Source organism: Xenopus tropicalis, chromosome 6 (assembly GCF_000004195.4).
Source record: "Xenopus tropicalis strain Nigerian chromosome 6, UCB_Xtro_10.0, whole genome shotgun sequence".
NCBI classification, from domain to species: Eukaryota; Metazoa; Chordata; class Amphibia; order Anura; family Pipidae; genus Xenopus; species Xenopus tropicalis.
In genome coordinates, this window is record NC_030682.2 from 78,409,632 (window position 1) to 78,432,980 (window position 23,349).

At 37.6% G+C, this 23,349-nt stretch overlaps 1 protein-coding gene across 3 annotated transcripts in view; it reads left to right on the top strand.

The window, feature by feature from the left end:
- The window catches only part of lpcat1 (lysophosphatidylcholine acyltransferase 1), a 111,139-nt gene that overhangs the window by 73,936 nt on the left and 13,854 nt on the right, over window positions 1-23,349 (top strand). For all 3 annotated transcript variants that reach the window (XM_004915336.4, XM_002933119.4, XM_004915335.4), the window contains exons 5-13: window positions 6,866-6,978; window positions 8,132-8,192; window positions 8,722-8,780; window positions 12,585-12,619; window positions 14,580-14,634; window positions 16,427-16,509; window positions 17,600-17,725; window positions 18,453-18,606; window positions 22,660-22,758. In XM_004915336.4, the coding sequence (XP_004915393.1) occupies window positions 6,866-6,978; window positions 8,132-8,192; window positions 8,722-8,780; window positions 12,585-12,619; window positions 14,580-14,634; window positions 16,427-16,509; window positions 17,600-17,725; window positions 18,453-18,606; window positions 22,660-22,758 (785 nt within the window). The remainder of the gene's footprint in view (window positions 1-6,865; window positions 6,979-8,131; window positions 8,193-8,721; window positions 8,781-12,584; window positions 12,620-14,579; window positions 14,635-16,426; window positions 16,510-17,599; window positions 17,726-18,452; window positions 18,607-22,659; window positions 22,759-23,349) is intronic.

Here is a 23,349-nt window from a genome sequence, read left to right on the forward strand (position 1 = left end):
CTTGTTTTAACATCTGGTGTACATTTCATGTCAATAGCCCCATTAGAAATATATTTACTGAAAAAACGGTTGACCTGCTCAATATTATTTTCCATGCTGTTTGTAATTTGTAACGATTTGTTTGAATTTTGGTATGTGGAAGCTAAGATGATCCCAGCCGTTAACTACAGTGCTCTCCATAATCTTTGTCCTTAATGATATACACATTTTTCTTTCATTTATCCCTCTGCTTCTCAGTGTAAAATTTTAAATAAAACAATTCAGACATGATTAAAGTGCACATTACAGACTTTAAAGTTACTTGCATGCCTTTACGTTTCACCATGTAGATATTACTACACTTTTTATACATAGCCCCCCTCATTTCGGGCACCATAATGTTTGGTACAATTGGCTTCACAGGTGTTTGTGAGTAGTGAGGTTTGTTGCATGAGTGCAGGGATACCTAGGCTTGCTTCTACCATTTGGAGTCTGTAGATGCCAATGGTCAACATAAGGAGAAAAGCTGTGTGCCAGCAAAAAGTAAGGGAGCTGTTATGAGGCTGAAAAACAAGAATAAAACCATTACAGACATCGGTCAAACCTTAGGATTACCAAAATTAACTGTCTGGGATATCATTGAAGGAGAACTACACCCCCCAGCTATAAAAAAGCCCCATTAACTGGCCTGCCTCGACCCCACTCACCTCTCCCTTGTCGCATAGTCTATTACTTTAAAAACTGTCCCTATCGCAAACCCCAAGCTAAAAGAACAAAGCAGCGCAGCTATGTACCTAGGCGACATCTTCCCTTTTAGCAAACATTCTTCAGGTCTCCCCTGCTTGTGCATGCACAGTTGGGGCTAGCAGGAAACCTGCTTAAACTGCAAATGTGCAAGCAGGGTCTGTATCGCTGGTGAGACCCGAAGAGTGTTCAGCTGCGCTGCTCTGCTCTTTAAGGTTGGTGTTTGCGCTACGGTCAATTTTAAAGTTAGAGACTATGCGATAAGGGATAGGTGAGGGGGCTCGAGGCAGGCCAGTTAAGGGGGCTTTTATAGCTGGGGGGGGGGGGCGTTCTCCTTTTAAAGTGGTTCTTCACCATCAGCCTATATTTTAGTATGATGTTATATGAGAGTGCTATTCTGAGACAATTTACAATTGGTCTTCATTTTTTATTATATGTGTTTTTTATAGTATTTAGGTTTTATGTATCAGCTCTCCAGTTTGGAATTTCAGCAGCTATCTGGTTGCGAGGGTCCAGATTACCCTAGCAACCGGGCTTTGATTTTCATGAGAGGCTGTATTATTAATAGTAGAGGGCCTGAATGTAAATAATACAAAATAAACAGTAACAATAAAATTGAAGCCTAACAATAGTTTTTTGGCTTCTGGGGTCTATGACCTCTATTTAAAAGCTGGAAAGAGAAAGAAAAAGATGGCAAATAATAGTTTAAAAACTATAAAAAATAAAAAATATTTGCCTTCTCTGTCTGCCTTTTCCAGCAAATAGTTCAAAAACTATTAAAGATTAAAAAAAATGAAGGCTAATTGAATCTATAGCATATTAAATGAGGCAGAATGCCTGTCCAACAGATCAGAAACACTCTTCAGAAACAGGTGTGTGTTTGTCAGACTACTATCCATAGTTGACTTTATGAACAGAAATACAGAGCTGTACTGCAAGATGCAAAGCACTAGTTAGCAACAAAAACGGGCAGGTAACCAAGACCAAGATTAACCTGTATCAGAGTTGACAAGATCCAAAGCATACCAGCTTATCTGTTAAACATGGTGGTGGGGGTGTTATGGCTTGGGCATGTATGGCTGCCACAGGTACTGGCACACTTATCTTCGCTGATGTTGTAATTACTGATTGCAGTTGCACAATAAATTCTGATGTGTACAGAAATATGTTAACTTTTCAAGTTCCAGTAAATGCCTCCAAACTACATCCTGCAACAAGATAATGACCCCAAACATACTGCTAAGGCAACATGGGAGTTTCTCAAAGCTAAAAAATTGAATATTCTTGAATGGCTAAGCCAGTCACCTGATTTAAATGCAATTGAGTATGCCTTCCATATGCTGAAAAGGGACAAGCCCTCAGAACAAGCAGGAGTTAAAGGCAACTGAAGTAGTGGCTTGGCAGTGCATCACCAGAGAATATAGTAAGCACCTGGTGATGTCTATGAATCTCAGACTTCAAGCAGTCATTGCATGCAAGGGACATGCAACAAAGTACTAAACATGACTGCTTTAATGTACCTACCATTACTTTGTCCCAAACATTATGGTGCCCTGAAATGAGGGGGGCTATTTATAAAAAGTGTTGTCATTTCTAAATGGAGAAACTGAAATGTATGCACGTCTGAATTGTTTGATTTAAAGTTTTGCACTCAGGAGCAGAGAGGTAAAGCAAAGAATAAGATGTCTTTGTCCCAAACATTATGGAGGGCACTGTATGTACCATAGATATTGGTTCATTAGTCAATTGAGTAGGTTTGATGCACCATGACAGCCAGAGTATGGTGCATTAGCCTGTGAGAAAGTGTAGTTATGCTTTTCTGCTCTTTTCAGCTATTTTCTGCATTGGCAAAATTTTTCTCTGCATTTCTACTTGCAAATAATTGTTGCCGGACTGCTTAGCAGTCCTTTAGGTATCTGAATAGATATTCCCCCATAAAATAGAAATGCAAAATAATTTTTGTTTGTGCCCTGGATAAGGGCTACTCGCCTCTTTAAGCTATATTTGTGTATAAAAGCCACTGCCTCTTACACTTCCCTTCTTTCCTGGCAAGAATCACATTGTTCCTTTGTTAACTTTCCTTTACTATATTATGGGAAGAATGCACAGAAACAACATGTAAGTTTACTCCCTTTCGCAATAGCTCTTAAGAAGATGAAAGGGACAGCAGATTGTATAAAAAAAAAAGTGATAACGCATGACTTTATCTTATTTTAACTTTGTTATTCCTCATTTTTAAAATAACTTACATGCTTTTAGCTACTTAAAATTTTCTACTGTTTGGCAGTGACTTATATTCACAACTTTATGGTAAAATGCTATAATCTGAACACCGTGTTCATCTTGGTGTGCGGCTGAAAATTTACTCTGGAAAAGTTGCAGTAACAACATTGAATTAATTTCTTGTTGTTGGTTATCTCTGGTTGTTTTCACAGGAAGGAGCAATTCAAGAAAGTCCCAATGTTTTTTTTCACAAAAAGTAAATAGGGATACATGACAATTCAACACATTATCATTTCCTATACTTTGTTTCATGTGGCCCTTTTTTTATTAAATGAAAATTTTTAGAACATTTGTAAAATATTACATTAAAACAGAGACTTTATTCTGGCCCAGATAGGATTGAAATATCTTGGAGACCTTTTCCTAAACTCAAAAATACCCCCAGCACCACATTCTATTCTACTAATATCAGTTCAGGCATGCATTCAGGGCACAATTCCCATCACATCAACTTAAGACTACACACCACAACCTTAGAAGACACTCTCCACTGAACCTCCAAACTGATTTTAAGGATATATCAGATCCTTTTAAACTCAGTTTCCCAACCTTTTGCCCTTATAATGGACAAATGGCTCCAAACTATACCAGATATGATCCAAGAGGACTAGGATGATGCAACAGAGAACTGTTACAACTTCCTAATTTCCACCAAGGATAGGCTTATTCAATACAAGATCCTAAACCCCATCAGACTTTTTAAAATGGGGAGAAAGATGGATGACTCCTGACCCAGATGCAGACAAACCAATGCAAACTTCTTCCATATTATCTGGTCCTGTCCACCAATAGCTAACTTCTGGCGAATTATTGTAAATATCCTGGTAAACGATTTAGAATTCCTTAAAGTAATGTCACCTAAAATTTGCCTCTTGGGAATTTTGGACAGCATTATTCCTGCTAACCACACATGCAACCGATACCAGTCCATACTATTCTATGCTAAAAAGGACATGGCAATGCATTGGATGGGTGTAACTTTACCCAGCATCTCTGCATGGCAACAATTGGTTAACAAAGCAATACCTCTAAATAAGTTCACATCAGAAACTAAGGGTACCCAGACTAGATTTAAACTTATCAGGACACCATGGTTGGACTCAGGGCTTTAACAGTGTATTATCCTCTTCTGTACCAACTTCCTCACTTCCTAGTTTCTACAAATCTTGCTTTATTACTTCACTGAACCTGCACCAACTCTGTGACCTGGGAACCACTGAATATTAATCTCGATGGTGCCACGTGCGCTATGGAATGTGAAAATACGCTTGCTCCACTCTTTTAAGCATAGAGTGCAAACTTTAAATCCATCTGCACTATAACAGTGAAAAATTAGCCTTTTTCCATGTTATTCAAACCATCAAAACAGTTTCCATGTCAGATTATTTTTTATACATTATGTCATTTCTGGTAAATATTGTCACACAGCAACATTAGTAGCTGCGACAAAGCAGGTTTACTTTTCTTTTTGGCAAGTAGTATATTATGTCACTGCAGGAATCAACAGAACCCATTTCTAGCCACCTTAAATTAGCAGCTTCTGATTTCTCTTTTGTAACCTTAAAGGACAATGAAAGGTTAAAATAAATTAAAAGTAAGTCTAAAGGCATTCTTTTTAAGTACTTACTGTATATCTAAATTCCCAGATCCACGCTTGCTTCTCTGAGATATGGTGCTGGCAGCCTACAGCAGTGTGAAGACTCCAGTGACATCACTGAAATGTCTCTTCCCGTCCTGTAGGCTGCCAGCGGCAGCTTTCCTATTCTCTGAGCATGTGTGTAACTTGATCCTGTCTCCTGTTCTGAGCTACACATGCCCACCAGCCAATCAGAAGCGGATCTGCCAGAGGGGATGGGGGGAGGGAATGAAACACATGTGCAGTATGAAGCAAGGAGGGAAAGGAAGGGAGAATACCTTTTTAGAGATGGCTGCCTGTTCTAGAAAATGTGAGTACCGTATATACTCGAGTATAAGCCGTGTTTCTGAGCACTAATAATGTGCTCAAAAAGGCACCCTCGGCTTATACTAGAGTATATACGGTAGTTAAGTTCTCCCGGCCGCACCACTCACCCCTGGACATATGCTTGTGCGCACCACCACCCCCCCCACTCCCGGGACTGCAGGGGAATCAAAGCCATTCAGAGGAATCAAAGCCCCATAAATACCTTCTCCTGCGCCGGAGCGCACCCCCGCCATGCATCGGCAGATCACGCACGTCACACGTTGCGCCCTGCGCACGCTGAGTTTTCGTTCTGGCGATGCACGGGGGTGCGCTCGGGCGCCGGATAGGAGAAGAAGTACTCATGCTGAAGTATTTACAGGGGGTGCGCTCGGGTGCGCATGTGTTTGCTATGCGCTATCTGCGTATACCGGATGGCTTTGAAGTAGTCATGCAGAAGTACTCGGGGGGGGGGTGCGCTCGGATGGATAAGCCATGTGGATGGTGTGGCATCATTTTGAACTTATTGCCTTCCTTCAGGTTTCGCATAGCCCCTCAGCTGCCTCATTTGCCAATAGGACATCTGTAATATTTATTTTTTTATTGCATATTTTGTGCATTTCCTGTTCAAAGGGCATGTTACACAATATGATGTACTGCTTATGGCACTGCGTAAATAATAAAATACAGCCTAGAATATATTGCTTACACGAGGCATGTACATGAAATTATTTACATGAGCAAGTTCTTCTTCCCATGTTTTGCTCTCAGGCATGAAACTGCTTAGAACGTAGAAGCCAGTGATGAGCATGTTATTGGCCTGGGGAAAAACTAACAAAGCACCATGCTGCTTACCTCTCACCAGACATCACTTGGCAGAACTAGGATTTTACGCTACTGTAAATATGCAAGCTTAAATTACCTTGTGTTTATTAATATGATCATGTAAGCACTTGTGAGTGTCCTTTTATTAAATAATTTGATTATTGAAACTTAGCAGTAGCTGCTGCATTTCCCACCCTAGGCTTATACTCGAGTCAATAAGTTTTTCCAGTTTTTTTAAGGTAAAATTAGGTACCTCGGCTTATACTCGGATCGGCTTATACTCGAGTATATACGGTAAGTGTGACTGAGTAAATATTTGATTAGGTGAGCCAAAAGTGTGGCATTTTTACTAAACAATAGGAGGACTATTGGGCAGTATGCTTTTTAAATTTTGACTTGCACTCTCCTTTAAACTTAAGCCTATGATAATTTGTGCTTTCTACACAGCCACAGAAAACTTGGATACAATTTGTTTGCTTTGCCTACAGTATAATTTTAATAAGTCTGATATTGCACATATATTATATATGTGTGTGTGTGTAAACAATTTAGGTAAACTGCTAACTTTATTCTGGTAAACACACTGTAGGCTTATAGTGGACCTGGCACCCTGACATAAGAACCTGTATGATGAACATTCTTTACAAATGAAACATGAAACCCAAAGGATTTTTTATTACAACATCTATATTTGTTATAAGTGTATTTTAAAAATCTCAGCAATAATATATTGCCTGCCCCGTTTTTATGCCTGAGGCAGGAAATGAGGGGCAGTCGGGTACTTTCACTTTTTAATCAGGGCTTGTTCATTACACTGCACTCCTCACATTCTCCCTCCACACAGTCTATAATTGTGTAGGCTTTGCATGTACACTAGTTCCCCTATACTGCACACATGTAGGATTTTAGAGAAACTTGTCATAGTAATAATGCCAACAAAATGGTGCCTGTCTGCTTCCTCAACTAACATGATAGAAAAGGATTTCTTTGGGTGACAGGTTGTGTTTTTTTAAAAGGGGACCTATTTTAAAAAGCAAAAAGAAAACAAAAACATGCATTTTCAGGAATTCAGTTATTTTTGCTTTTGTTTTTTAGCTTTAATCAACTACATTCGACCAGTATTTGTATCACGTTCTGATCAGGATTCTCGTAAAAAGACAGTGGAGGAAATCAGAAGACGAAGTCACTCAAATGGCAGGTGGCCACAGGTAACGGAACAAAAGGAGCACTCCCTACAAACAATCAGCTGCCCCAGGTACTGGCCAGAAGTTTATGTAAATGAAGAACAGAGTGCCGCACACACAGGGACTTAAAAAAGAACAAAAAATCTTTTTTTAATCCATGGATTAAAAAAGATTTTATTAATCCATGGATTAATAAAGATTTTTTGTTCTTTTTTAAATCTCTGTGTGTGCGACACTCTGTTCTTCATTTTTATAAACAGGACCAGCACACCATTTCACAGCAATTCTTCTATTTATTCATTCACCATGCGTTCCAACGTTTTGGGACCTTGAACTAATAAATAAATGAATTGCTGTGAAATGGTGTGCTAGTCCTGTTTATAGGTATTTACATATTTTAACTTCAGCACCCATCTGTTAAACTCATTTAGTGCGGACACATAGCTTGACATATATATATATATATATATATATATATATATATAATATATATATATATACACACACACAAAGCATACCTCGGGTGCTCGGTAAAGGGTTCCAATAGTATAAAAAAGACCAGCAACTCCGGGATTTCTTGTGAAAAATCAAAACATATATTCAAAGTAGCATAAACAGCCGACATAACGTTTCGGTCCCCATCGGGACCTTTCTGAGAAAGGTCCCGATGGGGACCGAAACATTGCGTCGGCTATAATAAAAGCCACAGCCACAGTGTTCAGGAGGCCATTGCAGGTTATAGTCAAAATCGTGGGGAAGGGAATGGCTGGTCCACAAGTGCGCATGTTGGAACCTGTAAAATGTATGGTCCACTTGGCAGCACCGTGTTCACAATGCCATGCCCTCCATTGATAAATATAAATATATATATAAAAATTCTTTCTTTAACTAATTTCCTTTTTCTCTTTAATAATAAAACAGTACCTTGTATTTTATCTCAACTAAGATAAAATTAATCCTTATTGGAGGCAAAACCCAATCAATAGGGTTTAATTAATGATTTTTTTTTTTTAGTAGACTTAAGATATGAAGATCCAAATTACGGAAAGACCCCTTATCTGGAATACCCTTGGTCCCAAGTATTCTGAATAACAGGTCCTATACCTGCATAATGGTATAATTTTATCCTTCTTTAGTAAACTTTGTGATTTTTTTTTTCATTATTTTTCTTTTAAAGGTAATGATTTTTCCAGAGGGAACCTGTACCAACAGATCCTGTCTCATTACCTTTAAACCTGGTAAGAACTGCACCTTGCACAGACTTCAGTTCACACCAAGACTCTTTCTGCTACAATGTCATCTGTATTCTTCTTGAAAGGGATAGATAAATATATTTGAATATCAGCATACCAATAATATGGGTGTAACGGGCGTGGCTGGAGTGCAGTTTAGAGCATTATATTTTTGCTAGGCAATTTGTGGGCTCATAACTGGGGTCTTGGTAACCAAGAAGAATGGGACACCATGATTTCTTTATGAAATTCTCTACAGTTTGTTTTTGATGGCACTAAATTAAACCCTATTGACATTAAACCCTATTTGTATAGGCAGGTAAACTTAGAATCGTTTTAAGGAATAATAAGGATTTTTGTAGATTAAATTGTAGATGACTTTTTTTTTTTTTTTAAATCAAATTAATAAGAGGCCATTGTGGTGTGTTTTTGAATGCTAGCTAAAATTACACTCCATAACTAAGCAGCCCAATTCTTAATTGTGTGTGTCTGAATGTCAGGGTTCTTGATATAATGTAAACTTTCTCTTTTCCAGGTGCCTTTATTCCTGGAGTCCCGGTACAGCCTGTGGTTTTAAGATACCCAAATAAGGCGGTATGAAACTGGATTTACAATATTAAAACAAAATGAAATCATGATATAAATGCAAACAATTATTTAATTCAATTTATATTCAGTTTTGTAGTAGAATATGAAAGTGTGGTCTTTGGCTTATTTGGCTGCATTTCATTTCTTCTCAGCAAGCAGCAGTTTGCCATGATTTCTAGCTCATAGCGCAGCTTGAGTAAACACACTTCATACTTCTGGCTGGAAAAATCTTATCACTGTTTGGATGCTATGGGTTACTGCCCAGTATTTATAAATTAGCCCCTAGGTGCATTATTGATTAAATATACAGTCATATAAAAAAGTTTGGGAACCCCTCTTAATTCTTTGGAGTTTTGTTTATCATTGGCTGAACTTTCAAAGTAGCAACTTTCTTTTAATATACAGTATAACATGCCTCATGGAAACAGTAGTATTTCAGCAGTAACATGTTTATTGGATTAACAGAAAATATGCAATATGCGTCATAACACAATTAGACCCATGCATACATTCGGGCACCCCAACAGAGATACTACAACAATACTTAGTTGAGCCTCCTTTTGCAAATGTAACCGCCTCCTATAGCCTTTGATAAGTGTCTGAATTCAGTTAAATTTGATCGCTGCCGAGCATGGACAGCCTGCATCAAATCATCCCATAGATTTTCGATATTCAAGTCGGGGGACTGTGACGGCCATTCCAGAATATTGTGCTTCTCCCTCTGCATAAATGCCTTTGTAGATTTTAAATTGTGTTTAGGGTCATTGCCTTGTTGGAATGTCCGACACCTGCGTAATTTCAACTTTGTGACTGATGCTTGAACATTATCCTGAAGAATTTGTTGATATTGGGTTGAATTCATCCGACCCTTGACTTTAACAAGGGCCCCAGTCCCTGAACTAGCCACACAGCCTCACAGCCTGATGGAACCTCCACCAAATGTGACAGTAGGTAGCAGGTGTTTTTCTTGCAATGCGGTGTTCTTCTTCCGCTTCTTCCATTTTTGTTATGACCAAATAACTAAATTTTTGTCTTATCAGTCCAAAGCACTTTATTCCAAAATGACTGTGGCTTGTCTAAATGAGCTTTTGCATACAACAAGCAACTCTGTTTGTCGCATGAGTGCAGAAAGGGCTTTTTTCTCATCACCCTGCCATACAGATGTTCTTTGTGCAAATTGCGCTGAACTGTAGAACCATGTACAGATACACCATCTGAAGCAAGATGTTCTTGTAGGCCTTTGGGTTGTCTGTAACCATTCTCACAATCCTCCGCATATGCTGTTTCTGTATTTTTCTTCATTTTCTTCACCTGCCAGACCTGGGTTTTACAGCAGTAATCAGTATTGAGCAGTTACATGCATACAAATTAGCAAAATGACAAGGGTACTAAATACTGCTTCACTAAAAATCTTTGTTCAGAAAACATCCCAGTACTCAGATGTTCCTGGGAAATAAAAGACATACCACTGTTTTCTTGTTGAAAGTGGAGTAAATTGTTATGCAGGCTGAGAGGGGTTCCCAAAATTTTTCATATGACTGTAAACAACTGATTAAGTCAGCATGGTTCGTGGTCAGATGGAAGGGCTGAAAGTGGGTTGTTTTTGTACTTTTATTATTAATGAAGGCAGGTTGTAAGAAAGAGCATTTATTGCACTGTACTTATTTTTAAATATATATGACTTTGAACCATCACGTCTTTTAAAAGGAAAACAAAGTAGTCCCTTAGACTGCACCCACTGACACAAAAGTCATGTAGTTAAGTTGCTCAGGCATATAACTTACTCTAAAGTGCCACAGCCCTTTACTGGAGTGGAAGAAAGAATGAAGTGAATATACAATTGCTCAACATGAGAATTGTAAATGATACTGTAATATGTTTTATCCACCTGTGAAAGCCAATGCTTCAAATATTTTATGAAAATCGTGCGTATATGCTTGTTTTTCAAGCTTTGCTAAACCACTAATTTACCCTTTAAAGATACAGGTTCCTCTATTTCTGTTTAAAGAAAACAGTATTATACATACTTTTCTCTATGTATTGATTTGTTTATTCAATATATACCATCTGGCTAGTTGGGGCACACATAAATCCCTTGTGTCCTTTGGCTCACTGTTTGTGAAAAAAAAAAAATGACTGTAAACAACTGATTAAGTCAGCATGGTTCGTGGTCAGATGGAAGGGCTGAAAGTGGGTTGTTTTTGTACTTTTATTATTAATGAAGGCAGGTTGTAAGAAAGAGCATTTATTGCACTGTACTTATTTTTAAATATATATGACTTTGAACCATCACGTCTTTTAAAAGGAAAACAAAGTAGTCAACTTGACACACTTTCCATGACTATTGATTATAACTAGGTAACACAGAAAAAACAGTCCCTTAGACTGCACCCACTGACACAAAAGTCATGTAGTTAAGTTGCTCAGGCATATAACTTACTCTAAAGTGCCACAGCCCTTTACTGGAGTGGAAGAAAGAATGAAGTGAATATACAATTGCTCAACATGAGAATTGTAAATGATACTGTAATATGTTTTATCCACCTGTGAAAGCCAATGCTTCAAATATTTTATGAAAATCGTGCGTATATGCTTGTTTTTCAAGCTTTGCTAAACCACTAATTAACCCTTTAAAGATACAGGTTCCTCTATTTCTGTTTAAAGAAAACAGTATTATACATACTTTTCTCTATGTATTGATTTGTTTATTCAATATATACCATCTGGCTAGTTGGGGCACACATAAATCCCTTGTGTCCTTTGGCTCACTGTTTGTGAAAAAAAAAAAAAAATATTTCCCTTGGGGGAATGTATGAATTCCCCTGACTGTAATGTATCTTGTTTACAAAACCAATAGCTACAATGAGCAAATGGAATCTATCCTTGTATTTGAAAACAGAGCTTACAGAGGCAGTGTTACATTTGTTGGCAGATAGGAACTTAACTCCTAGCAAATCTAGGTGTTTAGCTCTTTACCCTGTTTTCCAAGAATGATCAGCGTAACATACTGTCTGCTGTACTATACATATATGATACCAGGAAAGGAATGTTGTATATTTTACATGGTATTCCATTTTTATAATGAAACTAATTCATTAAAACAGCATATTTTATAAAGTAGTGCTTAATATGAATTTATTGTGGTGTCCACTGTTAGGCCTTTTCACAAAAATCTGTCTTGTTCATAGAATACAGTACTGACAACTATATTTAGAATGCCTCTGCCCCTGCTGAACTTGCAATCTAAAATTCCTGCCCCAGACACAAACCCATGCAAGGTTCAATCTCAGTAGCAGACTTACGTGTATGTTTTTCAAGCTCATTTTTTTTATTCAGGGCTTTTTCTCTTTATACTTCTGAAATACAGACAGATGCCTTGTTGTAAGGGTCAGTAAGCCTATCCACCAGATATTTGCAAAATTAAAATGTATTTATAGTTACTTGATCGTGGCAAGCAGTATAATAGCCTCCACGCATATGTAAAAATTGAATATCCCAGTATATCCTCATACTGTTTGCCATCTTGCAAAGATGTGTAAAAAGGTTATTTGGATTAATATTTATGTATAGATACCATTATACAGCAGGTTTTCAATAAAAAGTTAATGGTCAATGATCTCCCCACTCCCCTTCTAGGCTTACCATGTTGTATTTGATGTTCACAAGCTAACAGTGGCATCCAGTGGTGAAAGTGCGTATGTGTGAGCAGAGCTTGTGCATGATGCCAGCCTAAAAAAGTATGGAAAGATAGAGGATGTCTGAAAGTTATCAACAAATAATACATTTTATTTTCATATTGTTTTTCAATAGGACACAATAACCTGGACCTGGCAGGGACCTGGAGCGTAAGTTTTAATGTTTTAAAATTCAAATTTATTTAAATTTAGAAACACACACATACTAAGTACAAATGTATCTTGACACCCCATCTAATGAGTAGAATTGAAGCCATACTCATTGCTGACAACTGTATAATTAAAAAAGATAGTAATAAATTTCAGGTTTTAATAGAAATCTGTTGTCATGACTATGTAAAACTGAACAGCACTAGTCTCCTCATGTTTTAAAGGTTTCCCCTGTCTTGCCCCCATCCCTCTGCTTCTTATTTGTTGTGTGCCCTTACACAGATTTAAGCACAGGGAGGTGAGGTTTAGGTAATTTTGGGTCCAATAATTACCGTATATACTCGAGTATAAGCCAATCCGATTATAAGCCGAGGTACCTTATTTTACCTAATTAAACTGGAAAAACTTACTGACTCGAGGATAAGCCTAGGGTGGGAAATGCAGCAGCTACTGCTAAGTTTCAATAATCAAAATAAATTCCAATACAATTACATTAAATGAGGCAGTAGTGGGGTATATGTTTTTGAATATTTATTTCTAAGAAAAACAGTAAACTAGCTCTGTAAGTGGAGAAGAGGGTCAACAAAAACAATATGGGTAGCAACAATGATACCTTAAGAGTACTACCCCCTTAGCTCAATCAGCAACTGGAGGGTCTGGTTGCGGGTGGGCTAATTTGTACTTAAAGGACAGAGGGTGCTAGTCTGGAGGGACCCATGGCACCCTACTCGAGTATAAGCCGAGGGTGATTTTTCAGCACATTATACTCTAGTATATACAGTAATTAATTGAACTGGTGGAGCAAGTTGATCATAAACAACCCCATGTCCAATTATCCCTCGAATATAGTTCCATACAAGTACATTTTCTGGATCTCACTATATTTATTGAGAATCACCAGATTGGCACCAAACTTTACCGAAAGGAAACTGACCGCAATAGCATTTTACATGCCTCTAGTTTACATACTTTGATGATTGGGATTTTTTACAACACGAAATACAAAGGGCATGACAAAACTGGCCAAGACAGGACCAAAAACATAAGTCCAAACAGGAACAAAATCTCTTTTACAGTTCACAATTTGACACTGGCAGTTAGTCCCTTCAGAAATCGATCACAAACATGGATCTGTCCATGTGGCTTGATGTATGTGGGCAAAACCATAAATACACTAATAGAGAGAGACTTGGAAACCACAGGGCAGCATTTAAGAAAGCCATTACAAAACAGGAGGCTACGGATACTAAAAAAAGACTTTGTGAAAATGTCTCATTCCTTAGGGCTGTGACACACAGGGAGATTAGTTGTGCCGCGGCAAATCTCCCCACAATGCCATCCCGCTGGTGGGATGGCATACCCAGTGCCGCGATTTGCCGAAATTTCCTCTCAAGGCGACTTCAGCAAATCGCAGTGCTGCGTATGCCATCCCACCGGTGCTTTACATTCTAGCTGGTGGGATGGCATTGTGGGGAGATTAGTCCCCCGCAACAAGGGAGATTTGTCACGGCGCGACTAATCTCCCTGTGTGTCACAGCCCCTTACCCACCCTCCGCTGCATGGCAATTGACTATATTCCACCACCCAGAAGGGGAGACAGGAACAAGCTCTTATTACAGAAGGAATCCCGTTGGATTTACACTTTACAAGCTGTGGTTACGAAAGGACTGAATGAAACTTGTTTTATATAAAATTATATTACAGGTATCCTTTGGAAAGTGCATTAACGTAGTTATTGGATACATAGTGCCCTCCTGGATATGACCTTGCTCATAGTTTTCACTATGGCCTGTTGCCCTGTACCTGATTCTAATTGGGACACAATTCTCCTTATTTTATTAAAATTTTTTAGGGTGTACCGCATGTCAGCCTGGCTTTATTATACGGGCACGCATTCTTCTGTGTATCTGTGGGATTTATAAAATATTAAATTAAATCTTTTCATGTTTTCTTCCCCCAGGATGAAAATATTGTGGCTTAGTTTATGCCAATTTCATAACTATGTAGAGATTGAGGTAAGTAAAAAAAAAAATATTGCCATAAAAAAAAAATATTGCCATATTGGAAGCATTAGCTAATTCCTTGTAGTGTATTGTAGCCACACCATTTATTTTCTTAAAGGAGAAGAATACGTAAAAGCTAAGTAAGCTTTATCATAAAGGTCTATGTAAATACACCAATAAACAATCACAGTAATGATGCTCTGCATCCTCTCTGAAAAGAAACACCACATTTCTTTCTTTCTGTGCACATGAGTCAGACTTCCTTCTCTCAGCAAAATCCTTCAAGCACAGCACAAACCTGTGCAGCTTTCTTCTTTCTCTCCTCCCTTCTTGTTCTTCCTCCTACCCCCAGCAGTGAGAGATACAGGCAGCAGCTATCTTAAATGGAGGGAGCCTCTAAGACTGTTTAGCAGGTATGGTAGAACATTCTAGAGAATAAGTAAAGATACTGGAAGTCCCATTAGAGTTGTCTTTTGGATTATCTTTTAATGTGAAGCTACATTTCTCGCTGAATGTAAAATATAGGGCAAGTTTGTTTTACTTTAAATGAGTGGTGTGCAACAGGTTTTTATCATTATTTTACCTGCACAGAAATTGTTTTCAAGGTCAGTAAAGGCAAGTATGCTAGGCCAGTATGTTGCTTTGTATGTTCATCATTTCAATAAGGGTTCATTTATTAAAGGAACAGTAACACCAAAAAATGAAAGTGTATAAAAGTAACTAAAATATAATGTGCTGCTGCCCTGCACTGGTAAAAGTTGTGTGTTTACTTCAGAAAGTCTACTATAATTTATATAAATAAGCTGCTATGTGTCCATGGAGGCAGCCATTCAAAGGAGAAAAGGCACAGGCACATAGCAGATAACAGATAAAACACTATTGTATTCTACAGAACTTATCTGTTATCTGCTATGTAACCTGTGCCTTTTCTCCTTTTTTCCAGCTTGAATGGCTGCCCCCGTGGCTACACAGCAGCTTATTATATAAATTATAGTAGTGTTACTGTAGCAAACACACCAGTTTTACCAGTGCAGGGCAACAGTGCATTATATTTTTATTACTTTAAAGCTCTTTCATTTTTTTAGTGTTACTGTTCCTTTAAGCAGATGCAGAAAACCTGTGCCATATTTTTGTACCCGGAGTGCACCATTCTTTACCAGATTTTCTATGTTTTCTGATGCAGTTCTTTGCTCCCAATGCTGGAGGTGCAGATAGTTGCACCAGGTAAAGGGGATGTGGGTTTCCACGTTGATGAACACAAAATTACTTGTGTGCTAGGAAAAATTTTTTGCAGTTGCACTGTACATGCTTGCTTAAGGCAGATGTTAAGGTTAGGGCTTCCTTGCACCTGACAACAGTGCTGTAATTCTGCTTTAGTGAAGCACAAGAACAGTCTGCATTGCATTTTAATTGGTTGCATTTTGCACTTATTATTGCACCTAATGCTGAATCTACCATTGTTCTTTTTTTAAAATGTATTGTCTTCCTAACAATAAATATAATATAATCACTATTCTAACTTATTAAAACATGAGTGAAAGCTGCTCTAAATTGTGCCTTCATTTGCTAAATTATTATAAAAATGTCAGAATGGTTTAGAATTTTATAATAAGAATTTCACATATGGAGTGCTTTGTTTTATTTAGCTTAAACGGTGTACAGCTTGTATTGTTTTCAGATTTGCTGACATATACATGAAATGTCCTTTTAACTGTTGGAATGCTTTTATGCATGCTTACTTTTACTGTGGCTGGATATGAAGAAAAATTGTTTAAAGTATCACTTTACATGTTAAACTTTGCAGTTTCTTCCAATTTATACTCCATCAGAAGAGGAAAAAAAGAATCCTGCACTGTATGCAAACAATGTGAGGCGAGTAATGGCCAAGTAAGTTCATCCTGCATGTCCTCCCTGTCTGGATTTATCTTTTCTGCTTCTTCTTTCTTTCCAAAGATTTGCAATGTCAGAAATATATTTATGCAATAAATACAAATTAAAAAAGTAAGGTTAACCCATGGGTGGCTCTTTGAGGCTCTATGTAGGATAAACCCTTGGGTAGCTAACTCTCCATAAACTGTCTAGGGAAGTTATAAGTGTCACACTCCTGAAGTTTTAGCAGTGACCACAGTCACATATTTCTCACCAAATGCCCGTATTTAGTCAAAATTAAACAATGCTACTGGTTTAACTCAAATTAAACTAAAAAAAAAAGGTAGACGCAGTACACAGCACTCAGACTATCGCCTTACTCAATCTTTCACAGCATAATGTGAATATGTCCATGCTATATAAATCACAAGTATTGATAATAAGAGCTGAAACAGCAGAACTTTTTGCCAGTTCCAGATGTTTGAACTGATTTCCTCCTGGTTTGTTTGTGAGTGTAAATAGTAAGAAGTTTCTATGGATGATTCCATTTGAGTTGCTGTATATTTTTGTGACCAATTAAATGTAGGTACTTGGGTCAGTCACAGGTAGACGATGCTAGTATTTGTGTGTATCAGTGTGTGGGATGCCAAAGGGCAGGTTCAGATAGTTTACCAACCAGGATGTTCAACATTTACTCCTAAATGCAGATTTTGTTTCCGAAAGCAAACAATGAATATTTTAAAGCTTCTTATATGTACTATTTCAGCACCATCTTGTGGTAGAGGTAAACAATAACTAAGACTATAAATGATAAGTTAAAACAAAAATTCTGAGGGCTCGTTTTCCAATGGTATGGTGCAACTGATGAAGCATATAAAGGTAAAAAATTCTGCTGCTTAAATAGGAGAAACCAGTACTTTGCATGTGGGCATTCAGATCTAGAAAATATCTTGCTTTATTTATGGACATGTATCCATGATAACAGTTTCAAATAGTTTTGGTAAAAATTGTACAAATAAAATATGAAATATCTAAACTATGTAAAACGTCTAAATAACATGTAAGGCATTGCTCACTTTTTTGTTGTTCTTTTTTTTTAACCTTTAAGAGCACTGGGAGTGTCTGTCACAGATTATACATTTGAAGACTGCCAGCTGGCACTGGCTGAGGGGCAACTACGTCTCCCTTCAGATACTTCACTTCTGGAGTTTGCAAGACTGGTGCGAAGCCTTGGGTATGTAATGCACCACTGGCTGAAATATTTTATTTTATATACTATTTAACCTGGTAATAATTGTAACCTACGGGATGAACTATATAGCTGTCTAAGGAAGTAAGTTAGGCAACATTACAAAGTTTTCCCTGGGAATTTTCATGTGTATGCAAGTTGTCATGTAGTGTAATATGTGTCCAAAACACAGCTTAACCGGCAAAAAAAAAACTGGCAGCTTTTTTAAAATGATAATATTCAGGGTTAACTTGCCCATGTTATTTGCTTTCTTTATCAACTTTAAATTACCTTTTGGTATGATGCAGACAGTGATCTTCTGAGACAATTTGCAACTCTTGATCTTTCTTCATTTTTTATTTTTGTGCAGCTGTCAAGTTGCTAGGTGTCAGAGGAAGCAGACAAATAAAAAAAAATGGAGGCCAGTTCCAAGTTAAGAATAGGACATTGTATGTACTAAAAGTTAACTTAAACATGAACTGCCATTTTAGGAAAGCAAGTATTACCTAGTGAAGAGATTTCCACAGTCATCTGCATGGATTCTGGCAATGTTGAAATCAAAGCTTCCAAACTGGCAGCAGGGAAAGGATGTTCACTTTACTGGAAATACTGATGAACTCTATCAGAGACTAAAATGATGACATCATAAAAATTGTGATATATTGCCATAGTTTGAGCATTGTATTGCATTTTAATAATGAAAAGCTAATAGCTTTGTTTGTGTTGTTTCCAGTCTTAAACCAGAAAAACTTGAGAAGGAACTTGATGCATTCTGTGAAAGCGCCAGGAAAAGAAATGGGAAGAAGATCACCCTTCATGAGTTTGCTGCATACTTATATGTTCCAGACACAGAAAAATTAGCAGACCTATTTGCCTTATTTGATGAAGTAGGTATTGTTAGACTCAATGAGCTGTGTTAGTTACTATTCCTTACATGCAAGTAATAATATAGTTGCTTAGGAACAAAGCCTTATGATGGGTTTTTTTTTATCTCTTTTTTTATTGGTGAAGTAAAGTTTACAGCAACATTATTACATTTACTTTCAAATGTACATGAGATGTAAAAGCTTTAACTGTATAGAAGCCAGGCTATTTAGAAAAAAAATAAAAGTAAAACATCCCATATAAGCCGTCTATATCTTGGTTATGTTCATTTTCAAAGGGCCCAAAGGCAAATTATAGTTTTGTCTACTACTCAATTACATCTTAAGTGCCGAGCTTAGGGAAAGTCATATAGAATTTCTGACAGGATTTTTTTCAGCATATTTGCTGTTGTTCCATGAATCCCACTTTGCAGGATACTTGTGCAAAAAATGTTTATTTCTGGCATTAAAATATTCCATGGTGCTGTTACTATTGATTAAAAGTACTACATCTTTTAATGTAGTGATCAATGTCGATTTCCAGTTTCTTGCTATCAATAAGCAGGATGCCGCTAGTATATTTATTATAAGGCATTTTTTATTCCAGGGAATATGGTCCAGGTCAAGGTTTAGGAGAGCAGGTCTGGGAGATATTTCAATATTTGTTTGTGATAACTCTGTTAGAATATTAAATATTGAGTACCAAAATTCAGAAATCTTAGGACAGTCCCACCATATGTGGATGAAGGTTCCGTTCTGGTTGCAGTTTCTCCAGCATTTATTAGATGTGACTGGGAAGATTCTATAAATTTTTGCAGGGGTCATATACCATCTGTACATTAATTTCACACTGGATTCAAGAACGCGGTTTGATCGGATTGATGAGAAAAGTATAGAGAAGGCCAGTCGATAAGGTCAATTGTAGTGTTAATTTCAGATTCCCATTTTTTCATATAAGGATTTATTTCTTGTGTGTTTATGTCTAGAATCAAAGTGTAATACTGCGAGATTTTTGAAGGTTGCTGTAATAAAGTAGAAAGCTGCTTTTGGTCCGTTGATAAGGATTTTAGTTTCTGTAATGAATGAGTTTTTAAATAGCTGGATAGTTGCAGGTGGGAAAAAAAAGTTGTAGTGTTTGGGACATTAAATTTGTTCCTTAGATAAGTGAAAGGCTGGAATGTCGATTTTTGAAACAAATCTGCAAAAGTGGATATGTTTGTTTGTTTCCACAAGGTTAAATTCAAATTATCTATTATTTTTTGGAACCCGGATAAAGGAAATTGAGGATATAGTCCGTTCTTCAAACTGTCATTATGTATAAATGAATACCAGATTTTGATTGTAGATATAGTCGCAGGTTAATACATTTTTTGTCCAGTTCGTAATTGAGAGGGGATTCATATTGTGGAAGTAATTGGAATATCCGTGTTGGGTATGACTAAAATTTCTTGTAATGACCATTGGGGAGGGTTGTCCATATAAAAAAATTGAGGTGACAGGCATGGTAGTACTTTTTAAAGTTGGGGAGAGCCAGGCCTACTTTATTTTTTGGTTTTATCATAGTATTTAAATGCAATTCTAGGTTTCCGTTTTTGCCAGATAAATTTGGATAGTAAGCCTTGTAGTAATACGAAAAATTTAGTAGGGATAGCAATTGGAATAGTTCTAAATAAATATAAAATTTTTGGCAACCGGTTACATTTAATTGCTGCTAAACACCCAAGCCATGAAATATTCTTATACATCCAATCCTGGGTGAGTTTTTGAATTACTGCAAGTAAGGGAGTAACATTTTCTGTAAACAAATTTTTAACAGAAAAGCTTAAGTAGATACCGAAATATTTTATGGAAGATTCAAACTTGTAAGAAGACTTCAAGTCCGCTAAAGTTTGGTTTGGAATCCAGATAGGGAGAGCCTCTGTTTTGGTGGTGTTGATTTTATAATAAGAGACTAAGGAGAATTGTTTGAGTATTTGAAATAAAGCTGGTAGGGATTTGGTAGGGTCTTTAATTGTAATGTATTGTATTTAAAAAAAAACGAGACAGAACTAAAGCCATTTGTATGTATTTTAGCAGAGAGTTTAGTGTATAAGGTTAAAGTACTATTTAGAAAAAAATCAGAAAAGCCAAATTTAAATAATAATGCTTTAATAAAGGGCCAAGCTACTCTATCAAATGCTTTTTTTCAGCATCTAGGGCAGGGGTGGGCAAACTACGGCCCGCGGGCCACATCCAGCCCCTTGGCCTTTTTAATCCGGCCCGCCGACGACGCCAAGTCTCATCACGCGAGACTTAGGGGCACATTTACAAAAGCACGAACGCTCGAGCGTTCATGCGAACGTTCCGAGCGTATTTTCGCAGATTTTTTCGGGCGTCCGCACAACATTTTCGTACGGCGCATGACTTTTTCGTACACCGCACGAAAATTTCGGGACTTTCGGATCGCCAATACGATATTATCGTGACTAATACGATTTTTTCATAAGCATTTTCGCGATATTTGCGATCTAACGAAATTTTCGTTTCCAATACGATTTTTTCCCATTCGTGATTCGGATTCGTGGATTAGTAAATGTGCCCCTTAGTGTCATTGGCGGGCCGGAATTAAAGAGACGAAGGGGCGTAATGCTGGCCTGGCCCTGACCGCCCTGGCCCGGTCCGGCCCGGGGGTGAGTAAATGTGGCCCGTGAGCCAAAAAGTTTGCCCACCCCTGATCTAGGGATAGAATCAGGCAAGGTGCTCTATAAAAGTTGGCATGAAGGGCAATATTAATTGTTTTTCTAGTATTGTCCAGGGCTTGTCTAGTTGGGACAAAACCTAATTTATCGTTTACTACAAGTGTCTTTAATAGGGGGTTCAATCTAGTGGCTAGTATTTTTGCATAGATTTTTATATCCGAATTTAGTAGGGAGATTGGTCTGTAATTGGTTACAAAATTAGGGTCTTTCCCTGGCTTTGGTATCGTGGTAATAATAGCTTGAAATAGTTCAGAACGGGGAGAAGGGTTGGAACCTAAGTTGTTAAATAGTTGTGTTAAAAACGGAGAGATGTTGGGTACTAGTTTTTTGTAGAAGTTATTAGTAAACCCATCAAGTCCGGGGGCTTTATTTTTTTTAGAATTTTGATTTCTTGCTGAAATGGGTTGATTTAGTTGATCTTTGTGTTGTGATATTGTTGGCAAAGATAGAGAAGCTAGGAAATTGTCAATGTTGGTTTGTGTCAGTTGAGGAGTATTTGGATCATTACTAAGGTTATAAAGAGTAGAGTAGTAATTAGCAAATTCTTGTGCAATTTGGGTTGGGTTAGTTAGTATTTTGCCGTCTTTAGTTTTAATGGACTCTATTCTTGTTTTTGCTCTTGCTTCTCTAAGTTTGTTAAAGCCTTGTGATGTTTTATGTAATTTTGAAAGTAATATTCTAATTTAGTGATATGCAAAACATTATAGAGATACAAAGTATTTTCATTTTTACATCATAGAGCTTTCCCAGCAGTAGCGATATGTAGTCAGCAGTATGGCTGACTTGCCCTAACCAAATGCTTACTAAAGCCCAAATTACCACATTTTCAAAACACCAACATTATGTGCTATAAGCATAGGATTACTGCATACAGTTATGGAGTCTTTTATCTTGAATACTTAAAGTGCGGAGTTTTTCTGAATAATTCTAAAACCTTAATTCTACTAAAAATATTTCAATATGTATTTATGAAGCTTAGTTAGGATCAAGCACAAGGTACACTTATTATTACAGAGAAAATGGAACGCTCCTTATCACCTACTGTATATTTGGCAAGATATTGAAAAATACATTTTGGGCAATGGTACACTGGCTATTAGCCCAAACATTAAGAGCAGAAGCTCTCCATGTCACCACATTGCCTATTTGTCAGGTGATTTGTTGCTTGGAAGTGCAACCTATTCCATTTTGACCCTACCTCTTGGGATACTGAAGAATACACAAAATCAGCCAATGTTCCATTGTCCTTACTTTTCAAATTATGACTGTCTATGGAAGGAAAGCATAAAGCTAGCAGAAGCTCTTACAATGTGTTTTTGTGCTGTGTTTACTTACATAGAATGAAGAGGGCACTATTGACCTAAGAGAGTATGTTATTGCTCTCTCTGTTGTGTGTAGACCTTCAAAGACTTTAGAAACCATTAAACTAGCATTCAAGGTAAGTGCCTTTTTCACTTTATAAGCAGGTGGAGCATAATGAGGCTTACCCTCCCCCTAATATAAATATAAGGCCAAGGGGACACAATGCAGATGATTTGCTTCCCTCTGAGAGAAGCAGATCTGCTCCCATCTATTTCTTTATGTAGCTTCACTGACAGACATGGCATTGGCCTTTCTGCAGCATCACTGAGTGGATTTTGCCCTAAAAATGCAAAAACGTGTATATTTTGGCTGAAATCCATTCAGTGTAGCATAGTGCTGGGCGGTATACCGGTAAAAACCGATCACCGGTGTTTTTTTTTAAACCGATATGAATTTTCGACATACCGGTGTGCTGAATACTTCCGGGTGCGCACGTGACGTCAGCGCGCACGTGACGTCAGCGCGCACGTGACGTCAGCGCGCACACTCTACAAAAGCGCCATCGCTAGGACGCATTCAGAGTCGGATACCAATGTGAGCTGTCGGGGGGGTGCCTGGCCAGTAATTATATTTATGTGAAGGGGATGGGTGGGGGTGGGTGGGTTATACTTATGTGAAGGGGATGGGGTTGTGTTTGGGGGGGGTGGGATGGGGTGGGGGGTTATAT